The sequence below is a fragment of the Mobula birostris genome, chromosome 1 (genome assembly GCF_030028105.1).
Source record: "Mobula birostris isolate sMobBir1 chromosome 1, sMobBir1.hap1, whole genome shotgun sequence".
Taxonomy (NCBI): domain Eukaryota; kingdom Metazoa; phylum Chordata; class Chondrichthyes; order Myliobatiformes; family Myliobatidae; genus Mobula; species Mobula birostris.
Window position 1 is genome coordinate 112,110,316 of NC_092370.1, and position 14,042 is coordinate 112,124,357.

Sequence of the window (14,042 nt, forward strand, 5' to 3'; positions counted from 1 at the left end):
GTTGGAGATGGGATGAGTTTCAAAGGGCAGTGAGCTCATAATTTGTTTTTGATTTGAAACATGACAAGTGCATATATGAGAAAAACAGAAGGAATGTCCTAGAAGGTCGTCATTAATAATATCAGATAGCCTGGGGACTGGGAAGAGAAGCTGCATTGATAGCACCTTAGCAGACCAGGCAGGGAAATATCAGCTCGATCATGCTTCATGTCTCTGTCGTCAGGCTTGGACCACAACCTTCTCACTCAAAGGTGTGACTGCCATTACCAAACAAGATAGTCACTTAAGTCCTTTCTAATAGAATAACACAAGCTTTTAGCATGGCCCAATGTTGACTAAAATGTTGATTGTTTCATTAAATCCTCAGACCTAGAGAATAAAAGTTCTTTCTTTTCTAGCTCAGTGGTATTTTGGACGTGTTGCTCAGTCTGTTAAAGGGAGCTCCCTCTCGAGAGCAGCTTTATACCTTACTGTTTGAGCCTGGCAATGTGGAGGTGTTTTATTCACTGATCCTTCAGAAGAAGTATTCCGATGAAGTGCGTGAGAAAATCTTCAGGGTGAGTTGCTCCTGAACAAATGTGTTTAATTTTAAAATTGGAAGAAAGGATTTGCTGGATGAAAGAAGAGTCCAAAAGCAAAAAAAGACAAAAGTAAAGGTTATCGATTTTCTCCCTTGCCCTTCAGGATAGTTGCACAATATGATAATGGATTGGTTACTAATAATAGATTCAATCTATATTAGAGTAGGAAAGAAATCGGATTACATAGCACATGTTTTTATGTACCATGTTGTCCGACTTCAAAGAAAATATTCAATGCGAGGAAGGAGGTTTTGCTTCAACTTGTGTGGAGTATGTAATTTTCCTTCCCGGTCCTACGTTCGCCAGACATGCTAAGATAAGGGAAACCTGTAGATGCACAGTGGAAACCAACAGTTTGCAGTTCTCACTTTGGATGACACTAATGGAACTTGTGTCCAATACTGTATTACCTGTGTGAACTACTCATTCAGAAGCAAGCAAACCTGTGAGGTTTGCTTCAGTGTTCCTGAAAGGGGATCTGCCTTACCACCTCTCAGTTCTTGAAGTCCAGCATTGAGAGCCCATCACAGTTAAGTCCTTTCAAGTAATGTTCTTACTCTAGTCCCTTGGAACTTCCAACCTCAACTAACAGTCTTTCTGATGCACCCACCTACCCAGGCCATCTTTCTCCTGATCCCCACCCCTCCCCCAAATTGGCCTCATGATTCTTGGCACCAAACATCACCCTGACCCTTCCACCAGTGTCCCAGCCAAATCCCCTATCATTTTATTCCCCAGCCCTCCCTTTCAACAACACATATTTATAGAAAAAGCAGAGCAGCAGACATACCAGCTTCTTAGAGCAAGGCCTCTTCAGTAGTGTGTACAACACCCTGTGCGTGTGTGTTTCCCAGTTGTGGGTCTTTGATCATAGTTCTTGTTGGTCTGACTTACACTAGCTGTTTGATGCACTTAAAGAGGGGCCATTTACTTCATCGGCAAATAGATCATCATACCACAGCCATTATTGAATTAATTATGAATCATTGCAGGGAAATAGGCCTGGCCATTTCAACCACTTCTGAATAACTCTCATTAACATAATTTGGTAACTTTGCTTCTCTCTTCCACAAATCCTGATTTATGTTTAATCTTCCCTCTTTTCTGATTGTAGGATGTTTCAGATTTCCAGAATTCACTCTACATTGCCCATGCTGTACATGATATCCTCTGCGCATGCATGTGGAAATTTCATACCCAATTTTCACTTCCTAATCTATTCTTAAGTGGTTCTGAGTTTGCAGATCAGAGACCTTCAGTTTAAATCCCACTGTATCACACTACAAAATAAAATGCATTAAAATTGCTATTTTGTTGCTTGCCTCAGGAAAGCATGAGAAAATTTGGGAAAGTGTATGTTGGACCAAAAATGTGTTCAAAGAAGGAAACAGCTACAGTACTTAACCACTGGCTGATCTTGGCAGCAGAACCCAGCCACCCATGACTTGATTGATTTCGTGGGGAAGATTTTTCACTTTTACTGCCTGGACAACGTTTATTACAAACTGATTTCGGTCTTTCTGTTCCAAAAGACAGGTCACTGCTACCTCAGGTCACATGGTGTTCTCAGGATAGTTAGGGGTAGGTAATTAATAATGTGAATGTTGCCCACATCTAGTGAACTGTGTGAGTATTTATTTTATTTAGCCAGGACATTCCTCAGAGCTGTTCATACTCCACTGGCAGAGATGTGAGGAGAACTTTTATTCATTTATGTACTGTATCTAATGGATCTTCATTTGGATATGCAGATAAACTATGATCTTGTTTGAATGGAAGGGTTGATCTCACCCCTATCTTGTGCAGATTTACATGCACAAATGGATTATATAGTCATCTTCAAGCCTGTTTAAGTTGCACGTAGGAAATAACTTATGCTGTCTTTTTTAATTCTCCTTTGGCCAGCTAATGTACAGGATGCTAAAGTATGAGAAAGTCAATGAAAGAAGCAAGTTACGGCTGAAGCTAAAGGATATTGGGTACCAGGGTTTGACTTCTTTCCTGAATGACTTTCCTGCCTCAGTGTCACTCATTCGGTGCCTCTCAGAGCAAGTGCTGTGCTCGGGTAAGTACCCAAGTTCGCTTGACTCATTTTGAGTGACACAATAATAGTGTTTCTTCGGTGCTGGGCAGAAAAAACACCTCTTCCATTCATTTTTTGCTTTAGTGCTTTTTCAAGCTGTTAGAGATGTCTTGTACAATAAAATACAAGATTTCTCACCATCCAAGTCTCATCATGAATGAAGTGCCAGTAGTGTATTCTGTTTACTTCCTAATTTGTGTTGTAAACTAACCATATTATTTATGGCAGTATTAATTTATGTGTTGTGTGTGAGTTATATGTACTGTGTTGTGCACCTTGGTCCTGAGGAAAGTTGTTTCATTTGATGTGGTATACGTGCGTATGGAAAAAGTGAAGTCAGTTAGTGTTGTGAACTGAAGGATCCATCTGAAAAGAAAGCTGCTTTAAGATCTCATCCAGATGACAAAGAACATCTTTCATCACCTCTCTTTAATGTTGATCTTGTTTTTTTTATTTAAGATCCCATTCCAAATTACAAGGACCTAGTTGCTGTGGTTTATCTGTCTCACAAAGCAGACTTGACTGTGCGACTGGATGTCTGTCGAAAGGCAAGTGAAACAACACACCCAACAACCTCAATTATTACATAACTTTACACAAAGCATTTCTATCACTGGGTATATTTTTGCTCAGAATATACTATATAGCAGCTCATAAAAGCAGCTGAATTAGACCAGGGGTATTTTCTTACCTATAGAGGTGTGGCACGTGGCCAAGTGGTTAGGGCGTTGGGCTCACAATCTGAAGGTCGTGGGTTTAAGTCTCGGCCAAGGCAGCGTGTTGTGTCTTTGAGCAAGGCACTTAGCCCACACTGCTCCAGTCCACCCAGCTGAAAATGGGTACCGGCAAATGCTGGGGGTTAACCTCACGATAGACTGGTGCCCTATCCGGGGGGGAGTCTTATACTCTCAGTCACTTCACACCATAGAAACCAGCATATGAACAGGCCTGATGGGCCACAAGGCTCGGGACAGACTTAAACTCAATAATACACAGAATGTTTGTGAATCTCTGAAAGTTATTATTGTATTGGATCATGAATTTAGAAGTTAACAGCTGACATTACACAATGTTGAATGGCAAAATTGAAATTAGTCGATCTGGTACTTATTAGACTATGCTAACTATATCACCCATACATCCTCACACATGTATCTTTTCCAGTGAGAGTCACTGGATCATGATCAAGAATAGGCACCAATTTCTTCCTTTCAGGACCAATTTTAACACTTAAGCCACCAGCCATGGGCTATGCTTCTTGTTACCACTATTCTTAATATAATGGTCAAGTTCAGAATCTTCCCTACCTCCAGTTGGTTAAATCTCTGGATGACTGACTGTCCTTTTAATGTAGAAATAAAATAAAGTGGGGGAGACTCATTAAAAATAAATGGATAGTATTTTGTCGTTGTGTATAAAAAGAATGGATACTATTGGGAATAACAGGAAAATACTTGATTTTGGGATATGTACAATGACAGTAAGGCTCACAGATCCCCTGTTACCCTATATATCTTGATTTGACTTGGTTGGACTCCACAGAGGGTATCACAAGTAATCACGATGAATAAGGAGGGATTGGAAAATAATTTCATTAGGTTTGAGCACAACCAAACTACATTTTGATCGGCCTACAAACAAAAATATTTTAAATGTATTCTTAAAATTTGCTTTAAAGTATTTGAATTGAAAAAAGTAATTGGTATTTACTTATCAATTTTAGTGTAGTAACATGAATCTCAGAAGACGAATACATTAAGACTGATGTTCAGAAGGGAGAGGGTTTTGAGCAGTCCATTAAAAAGAGGAGAAAGGTTTAGAGACGAAGTCTGGTAAGGGAACTTGTTTGGAGGCATAAGTCACACCTGACCGAGGAGGGGCAAAGGAATTGGATGATACATGAAAGGTCAAAGCAGAGCAGGGCTTAACTAGTACCATGGCAATGATTTAAATTAATCTGACGGGGAAGGTATACAAAGTTGAAGCATTAGAATGGAAATGCAATGTGCATAATGTTAGAATAATATTAGAATAAATAGTATGTCAGAAATAGCAAGGGTCAGGCAGGGGGCAAATGCAAGGTCGACTAGAAAGGGATCTGCTTAATATACACAGAGCTCAGCAATTTAGGTTAAATGCCACAGACAGAAATAACTGCATGGTAATCAATTATAATGCCAGTAATTGAGTCTTGGTTCAAACAAGTGGAGAAATAAACACTTGAAATTCCTAACTGAAGTATATTCTGGAAAGTTACGGAAGGGAAAATGGAGGGGTGGAGCTTGACCAACAAAGTTGTTGCAACATCAGGAAGGGATTAAGTACCTGAAGGTTCAAAATCAATATGCAGTACTTTTAGATATCAAGAGAAAGGGGAGTTGTGCTGGAAAGTGGTGCTGAGATAAAAGATCAGAGATGATCTCAGTGAATGGCAGAGCCTGTTCCAGCTTCAATTTCTAAAGTTTACTTTCGTTTGTAAAACTAAAATGTAGTTATCTTGTATTTTTGAGTAACAGAAGGATAATTACACTGCTGAATGTATATTATAGGGTAGTGGGAAGGAAATTAAGAGGTAGAAAGGCAAAGGAACTATAATGATAATCTATTACATTCGTTAATAAACAAGATTTAGGTGTTACTTACAAGAAAATGGTACAATGTCACCACCTTGAAGATTAAAAGATGGTTTGATGGAACTGTTACAAATATTTTCAATAGCATAAGGGTCAATAAGAAGAATAAAATACAGTTAAAAGTATCTGGCAAAAAAATCAGAGCCACTATGAGGGGAAAAATTTTCCTGCAGTGAGCTATTGTGATCACAAATGCCCTGTTTGCATAAATGCTGGAAAATAATTCCACACTAACTTGAAAGTGGGAATTAGTTAAATATTTGAAAAAGAAAAAGTAGTGGACAATGGGGAAGAGCAGGGGAATGGTGCAAATTAGACTGCCAACCTAAAAATTCAGTACAGGCATATTGCATCATAATCTTCCTTCAGTGCTGCTTTATTCTGTAATTCTATTGCAGAAATGCGACAGTAAGTTTGAGGTGTAGAAGGGACTGGGCTGAATGCTTTGAACATAAGAATGAGAAGCATCAAAATGAGATAGAAAGGGACCCAGAGTCAATGTAAGTTGATGTGTATAAAGATAATGATTTGCCACCTCCAGATTCTGTCCAGATACCGTATTATCAATCCAACAAGTTTAAAACACCATATCCTGATGAGAGGACAATCATTTTCCCAAAGCAACACCTTAAATCAGTGGATCTGAAGCAAACTGCCATAGAAGGGCAGTCTGATCTGTAATTAATTAACAAAATATTGACAAGGCAGTTTTAGGATCATGTTGATATAATCCTGAAATTATAGTGGGAAGAACTGTTCCCTTGAATTACAAGAGGCAAAGATTGGGAAAAGTATATTAAGAATTTCATACCTGAATGCTATAAATGCAGATGGGTTATCTGTGAAAGTACGTTTTTCTGGACTTCAGACTTAGTCATCTCCATATAAATTATATTTTCTAGTTATTTCATCTTATTTACTCTCAACAAGACATTGTGCGTCAGTTGGCAAAACAAGCTGGATGGCAGGACAACTTGACCAAACTCTACATCAAAGAATCATATGAGTCTCGAGAGGCCAGTCTATCAAGCTCATTTTCCAACTACTCCATAGATTTACTTAAGAACTCGTATCAGAACCAAGAACTCATCCAGGAGCAAGGTAAAGAGAGGAATAACCAGAGAAGCAGTCAGTCAGACTTCCAGGATTGCGAGGTCTTTCTTCCCTTCAACATGGATCTCAACGATGACATTTCGGAAGGACATTCTGATCTTTCGATGTCACCTGGTTTCCCTTCTGGCAAGATGAAGGCCTTTGACTCCTTGAACTTCAAGTCATTTGATTCCTTGGAGCATGGTAGCACAATAGACAATCCTATCTCAGCTGAAGTTGCCCTACAAGACATAGTTGAAGATGCTTTCTATCAACCCCTATCACCTTTCACAGTCCCATCTTTTGACCTGGGAATGGACGTGGGGAGTGCCAGTTCCTTTACTACATTGGAGAGTGGGAATCTAACTCCCGTCAGCAAATCAGAAACACCATCTCCACTGGAGAGTTTCAAACCCTTCCCAGCTGTTCGAACGTGGAAAAGTTCCAGCTTATCCAATGTTCTGGATGACAGCAGTTACCAGGAGAATCTTCCCAGTGATGATGCTTCCAATACCAGCAACCCTCAGGTAACATAATGACCCATTGGCTTTATTACAGTATTTCTTTTTCTATCTATTCATTTGGTGGGTTTTCATCAGGGCATAACGTGTGAAATGTTGCACTTAAGAGGTCAAGTGTAAGAGGAAAGTATTTAGTAAATGGCAGGACCGTTAGGAATATTGATGTACGGGGGGATTTTGGGGTGCGGGCCCATAGCTCCCCGAAAGTGACAACACAAGTATGTATAGTAGTGAAGAAGGTGTATGGCATACTTGCCTAAATAGTGTAGGGTGTTTAGTATAAAAGTCAGGAAGTTATGTTGCAGCTGTATAAAACTGGTAAGGCCACGTCAGAAACATTGAGTTCATTTCTGGGTGCCATTTTACAGGAACAGGGTGGAGACTTTGGAGAAGGTGCAGAAGAGGATTGCCAGTCTGTTGCCTGGTTTAGAGAGAGTGTTAGCTATTTGGAGGGGTCGGACAGACTTGTATTGATGGTTTTCTCTGGAGCATCGGGGCTGAGCGGGCAACCTTGTAGAACTATGTTATGACAGCAATGGATAGGGTAACTAGTCAATGTTTTTCACTGAATGGAAGTTGCAAATACTAAAAGGCATAGGTTTAAGGTGAGAAGGGAGAAAGTTTAAGGAGCTATACAAAACCACCTGTCAACCATCAGGCTCTTGAATAAAAAGGGAAAATGACACTCACTTGCTCCATCATTGAAAAGTTCTTACAACCAGTGATTTCACTTTAAGAACACTTTATCTCATTATTTCATGTTCTCGTTATTATTGCTATTTATTTATATTTCCATTTGTTGTCTTCTGCACTCTGGTTAATCTTTCATTGATTCTGTTATGGTTACTATTCTAAAGATTTGCTGAGCTTGCCCACAAGAAAATTAATCTCAGGGTTGTATATGGTGACATATACTGTATGTACTCTGATAATAACACTTACTTTGAACTTTGAAAACAAGTGTTTTACACAGTGTTAGGTACCAGGAACACACCACCAGGGAGATGATAGAAGCAGCTATGATCGTAATGTTTAAGAGACATTTGGACAAACACATATGAGCAGAGAATAGCAGAATATAGACCTTGCACAGTCAGATGACACTGCTTAGATTCGCACAGACATCGTGAGCAAAGGGCCTGTTCCTATTCCGTATTGTGATATGCTTAAAGTAAATGATCACCCAATGTGACAATGAGGTAATTGGTAAATAGGCTTATTGTTGTCACATTCGAGTTTCAGTGGAAAAACTTTGTTTTTCATGCTATACATACAGGTAATTTCATAGCAACCCTGTGTTGAGGTAGAACAATAACAGAATACAGAATGAAGTGTTACAGTTACAGGGAAAGTTCAGCACAGGCAGACAATAAGACACAAAGCTGTAACAGGGTGGATTGTGTGTTTAAGAGACCCTCTTATCATACTAGGAGACAGTTAACTAGTCTTCTAACAACAATAGAGCCTTGAGTCTGGTGATATGTGTTCTCTGGCTTTTCTATCTTCTACGCAGGGGGAGGGGAAAGGAGAGAGAATGACAGGGCAGATGGGTTCATTAATTATGATGACTACTGTACTGAGTTAGTGAGAAGTGTAGACAGTCCAAGGAGAGGAGGCAGTTTTCCATGATGTGATGAGCTGTGTCCACAACTGGAGTTTCTTCCAGTCTTGGGCAGAGTAGTTGCCATCTGGATAGGAAGCGTTCAATGGCATATTGATAAAAATTGGTAAGGGCCAAATGGGACAGGCCAAATTTCTTTATCCTCCAAAGGAAGTAGGGGTGCACTTTCATGGCCATGGTGTTTAACTGGTTGGAGCAGGATAGTCTGTTAGTGATGTTCACTCCAAGGAACTTGAAGCTGTCAACGCTCTCAACCTCATCTGTAAGCAGGAGAATGTGCACCACCCCCTTTCTGAAGACAATAACCATCTGTAAACTTGTAGATGGAGTTAAAGCAGAATCTGGCCCATACAGAATTCCACTTCATATCTCATCCATGCTATAACCTACTTGGGTGTTTGATGGCTCTGTGTAATGGGAATGCTGCACAATATCTAACCTGTGCCTACCTGTTTGCCTGAAAAGAAATAACTACTGATTTTAAAAAAAGAGCATCCTTAGTTTAAAAATGAATAGCACCTCAAGCCCAGCATTAATTATCCTCCCAGCAACAAAACAGAACATAAAACATTCCAGAAGTTGGTTTAAGAAGTACTTAAGTTAAATTGAAATGAAGCCCATAGTTACGCTTGCAAAGCCTCTGACATAATCTTGATCACTTTAAATGAGACATTAGAATTCCTGGAAGTCAAATGTTGATGTGCCCATTTGACTGCTCCCCGATGAAATAATCATTTTGTTGATTCCTTCAACTTCCTCTGCTCTTCCCAAGAAGATGGAAGTTCATGTTAGGGCTGTGTTGTACGTTCATGCGTTGGTACTTCCAGCATGAGTCAAAGTATGTATCTCATCGAACTACATAGGGCTGCATGGGGAAAATAGCATACAGACGGTCCATTCAGCCAAACTTGTCCATGGCAGTGTCAGTCTAATAACTTATTCCCCTCTGCCATATGTTTGACCAAGAAGAATCTCATCAAAAAGAAACATTGAAGCTAAAGGCAGGCTTCTTGTCATCCAGCATAAACATTTTAAACCATCGGTCAATTAGCAACTCGATACATCCCTATGTGGCTCCAGACCTTCAGATTTGTATTAATTCACAAGTGTACAGCAATTCTCGTCTACAATATCTCATGTTTCCTGTGAATTACACAAAATCTTTGTTCTTTTCCCTCTTCACTACCCCCCGTAGAGACTTGAAATGTTCTCTGTGCAACAGGGCACAGCACACAAAACTTCAATCTGCTTAGCAAGTTTTTTTGGCAATGTAAGAACAGAAGCAATTAGGGAAGAGCTATCTTCAATTCAAAGAATAAAACCTTACTCCATCCATTGATCAGGAAGCCTTTTAGTTTCATTTTATTACCCATCCTCGTCCACTTACTTAACAGCTCCAGAACCAAGGCTGCTCTGGTCCCAGCTACTGCATCGACTTAGGATCTTCAGCTCATCGAAACTTTCTTGCTTGTATCCTATCCTGCATTAAGAATAATTATTTGATCAACCCTGGCAATGACCATATTCATAGGTTTCCAATCCCTCATCGCTTTATTCCCATATTTGAATAATTTTGATCAATCCTCCCATACCTCAACAATTTTGTCATACCCTAAAACCTTGCCTCTTCTTCTACCTGAATACCAGCAGTCAGGTAACATCCATTATCAGGGACTGTAGAAATAGCACCCCTCTTGTTGTCCTTAAAATCTCCTTCCTTTACCAAGATTGTTATAATTCTTTTAAACCTCCCTGTTGCCCTTCATTCATTTTGCTTATAAGTCTGTGGAGCACCTAGAGTTGTTTGTGACCTTCAAAAAGCTTGTCGTAGCAATATGGAACTGAAAAAAATCTGATAATAAAATTACCTCAATCATTTTATTTCTCTTCCCAGCAAACACCAGAGGAAGAGCTTTGCAACTTGCTGACTAACATCATCTTCTCTGTAACATGGCGAGGGGTGGAAGGTTGTGAAGATGCAGCTTGGAAAGAGCGAGGACAGGTCTTTTCGGTCCTGACCAAACTTGGGGCAGCTTGTGAGCTGGTGCATCCACCAGATGAAATCAAAAGAAGGTCTGTATTGTACATTAATGTCAATTACAACTCAGTGGCCACTTTATTAGGTACACCTCTACATCTGCTCGTTAATGCAAATATCTAATCAGCCAATCATGTGGCAGCAAGTCAATGCATAAAAGCATGCAGACATGGTCAAGAGGTTCAGTTGTTATTCAGACAAACTATCACAATGTTGAGCAAAGTAATCTAAGTGACTTTCACCATGGAATGATTGTTGCCGCTTAAGTATCTCAGAAATTGCTGATCTCCTGGGATCTTCATGCACAACAGTCTCTAAAGTTTACAGAGAATGGTGGTGAGAAACATCCAGTGAGCTGCAGTTCTATGGACAAAAATGCCTTGTTAATGAGAGAGATCAGAGGAGAATGGCCAGCCCAGTTCAAGCTGACTGGAATGTGACAGAAACTAAAATAAACATGTGTTACAACAACAGTGTGGAAAAGAGCATCTCTGAGTGCACAACACATCCAACCTTGAAGTATACGAGCAATAGAAGACCATGAACATACACCTAGTAGCCTTTTTATTAGGTACAGGAGCTACTTAATAAAGTGGCCACTGAGTATAAACACAGGGTTCACCCTTTAATCATCCATCCCTCTCCAAAGCCAGTTACTAAACTGAAGGAAACAACTGTGTGTAAATATATTTTAAAAAAGGTGGACTCCTTATTGGGAGTGCAGTTCTTTGATTGTTTTAAGACAAAGCCTGGCTTAAGTAAACAAGAGAAAAAAAGTTCACGGAATAAATTTTCAGATGTTGAAGTATTTGAGGATTGATGCTAAATTGAAGATAAATTATTAGAAATGAAAAGGGAAATTCTGGAATTACTCTACAGACAAGCAGCATCTTCAGAGTGAAAAATACATTCCTAGTCAATAATATTTTCAGTAATTTATTTCAGATTTCTAGTCTCTCTGCTGTGCAACTGACAGCAACAAAGGAAGACCAAACAGTTTAAACTGAATGCAGTCAATTTTGAATTCCCTTGCTTGGTAATGGCTTCAGACAGGGGATTGCTTGTAGCCCTAATTTTGCAGGCTTCATTTTAAAGAAGGGTGCCATAAAATGCCATGTGCTTAACATGGTAATTGGGACTTCAGTTGTCAACATAAGTACAATCGATCACAGTAAACAATGCAAGTTCTAATCAGTTCCATGCAAAGTAAAATTTGAAATGTTTTTGTAGATCCTGGATTCGCAAAATCTTGATTTCAAAGCCCAGCACAATTGACCTTGCAATGGTGTTGCCCAGGTTTTGATGTTCAATTTATTGAGCTACATCAAGGAACCCATTTGGAAACCTGAATATATTGTGAAAATATTGAGGGTGATGCAGAGGTATGGAGTTAGAAGGGGGTGGCCTTGGCAATCTGCAGGTCAAACACCAATGAGCAAATATCCTGTTACCACCCAGTAAACTTCCCTGCTGAACAACACTGGGAAGAAGCACCAAGTGTAGTAAGTATACAGAGTTCACCCTGTGTGGAGAATTTCAATGTCCAGTGTCAAGAGGTCTCACTATGATATTCCAGTCCTATGTTCAGACCAAGAGTATAACAGATGGTAAACTAGGGCCACTTGATCTCATCCTCCCCAGTGTATTTGTTGTAGCAGCATATTTATAGCATTATTGGTACTACACAGTCAATATAGATTACCATTCTCAACAGAGGACACCCTTTACCCAGTGGTGTGGCATTGCAGTTGTTTGAAATGCAACTGATGCAGGACACAAAGTTATGGGTACTGTAACTGTAGCATTGTGGACCATGAGCAGCAAAAGAATTGCACTCCACCACAATCTAAGATGTTCATCAGTGCCAGCTGCACCTCTATCCAAACTCTTCAAAGTATCACCATTGATTTCCACATAACAAAGTGGAAGATCACCTCAATGTGCCCTATCAAGAAAAATCAGGATAGGTCGAATATCCCGTCGTCGTGGCTATCCCTCGAGGTTGAGGATGATGGTCTTCGTTCTGTACAAAGCGAAGACGCCTGTGCATGTATTTGTTTAACGTGTACTTGATGTTGCACTCCAAGAAGCACACAATACTTCACAAATCAATCAACTGATTCCAATGGCATGGAAACCACGACAATTGGAGCTGATGGATTTGTTGCAGCCTTCATCGGCCTTCACAGCCGTTGAGTTCGAAGTAACTTCGTCCGCCTGTTCCACCGTTGAGGTCTTGGTTGGATTGCTCTTTGTCAGGGACCTTACCCTCGACCTTACCACCATGGGTGACCCTACCAGGAGCATAGCTCCAGACGGCATCGCTCTCGGGATCTCAGGACCACACAAGCCTCTCCACCGCAACAAGGTGACAATCCACGGAGACAATGGTTGAATATAACCAATTATTATCCCATCATTTGCACTCAATCATCAACAAAGTGATGAATGGCATTGTCACTGGTACTATCTCAGCTATAAACTTATCATGGGTGTTTGCATTGGGTTTTGCCAGGCCAACTGGGTTTTAGACATCATTACTGCTTTGGTCAAAATCCCAGTTGTCTGGTTTCCCTCCACAGTCTAAATAGGTACCAGTTAGTAGGTTAATTGGTCATTGTAACTTGTCCCAAGGTTAGGCGAAGGTTAAATGGGCGGGTTGCTCGTCAGTGTGGCTCATTAGGCCGGAAGGGCCTGTTCTGTACTGTTCAATGAATAAGGGCAGCTGATTGGCAGCTTATTTATTGGTATTGGTTTATTATTGTCACATATACCAAGATACAGTGAAAACCTTGTCTTACATACTGTTTATACAGACCACAGTGCATTGAGCTAGAATACGGTAAAACAATAACAATAAAGTGTCAAAGTTACGGAGAAAGTGCAACGAAAGAAAACGATAAAGTGCAAAAGCATAACGAGGTAAATTGTGTGACTACGAGTCCATATTATTGTATAAGAGATCCATTCAAAAGTCTGACAATAATGGGTAGAAGCTGTCTTTGTGCCTGGTTGTATAATGCTAAACAATTGCTTTCTCAATTACTGTGATTATAGTGTGCACCATCTCCAAAGGCATTGTACCTAACTCATCAAAGCTAAGCTAACAATACTTCCCAAACACGCGAACTCATCTTCAAAGTCAACGGTAACATGTAACCAGGAAAACCACACCCTGCAGTTTTTCTTTCAAATTAGGAAACATCCTGACTTGTTGATATATTACTTTTCCTTCAATACTGGATCTAAGTAGTGGAAGTTTAAACCAAACAACACTGTAGAATACCTTAGCTAGAAGGATGCAGCTGTACAAGGTGTCCTTCACAAGAGCAATTAAGTGTAGACAATAAATATCGGCTTCGCAAGTGACACCCACAGTTCGTAACTAATAGAGAAATCAGTAGGCACATGGAAAGATTCCACAAAACCTGTATCACACATACCTCCATTAGATTGATTGCTTGAGGGGTTAA

The 14,042-nt window shown here is 39.9% G+C and overlaps 1 protein-coding gene across 4 annotated transcripts in view; it reads left to right on the forward strand.

Moving 5' to 3' along the window:
* nbeal2 (neurobeachin-like 2) overlaps positions 1-14,042 on the forward strand; it is a 226,019-nt gene that overhangs the window by 148,236 nt on the left and 63,741 nt on the right. For all 4 annotated transcript variants that reach the window (XM_072260272.1, XM_072260291.1, XM_072260281.1 and 1 more), the window contains 5 exons: positions 399-557; positions 2,487-2,646; positions 3,124-3,212; positions 6,200-6,916; positions 10,426-10,604. In XM_072260272.1, coding sequence (XP_072116373.1) covers positions 399-557; positions 2,487-2,646; positions 3,124-3,212; positions 6,200-6,916; positions 10,426-10,604 — 1,304 coding nt within the window. The remainder of the gene's footprint in view (positions 1-398; positions 558-2,486; positions 2,647-3,123; positions 3,213-6,199; positions 6,917-10,425; positions 10,605-14,042) is intronic.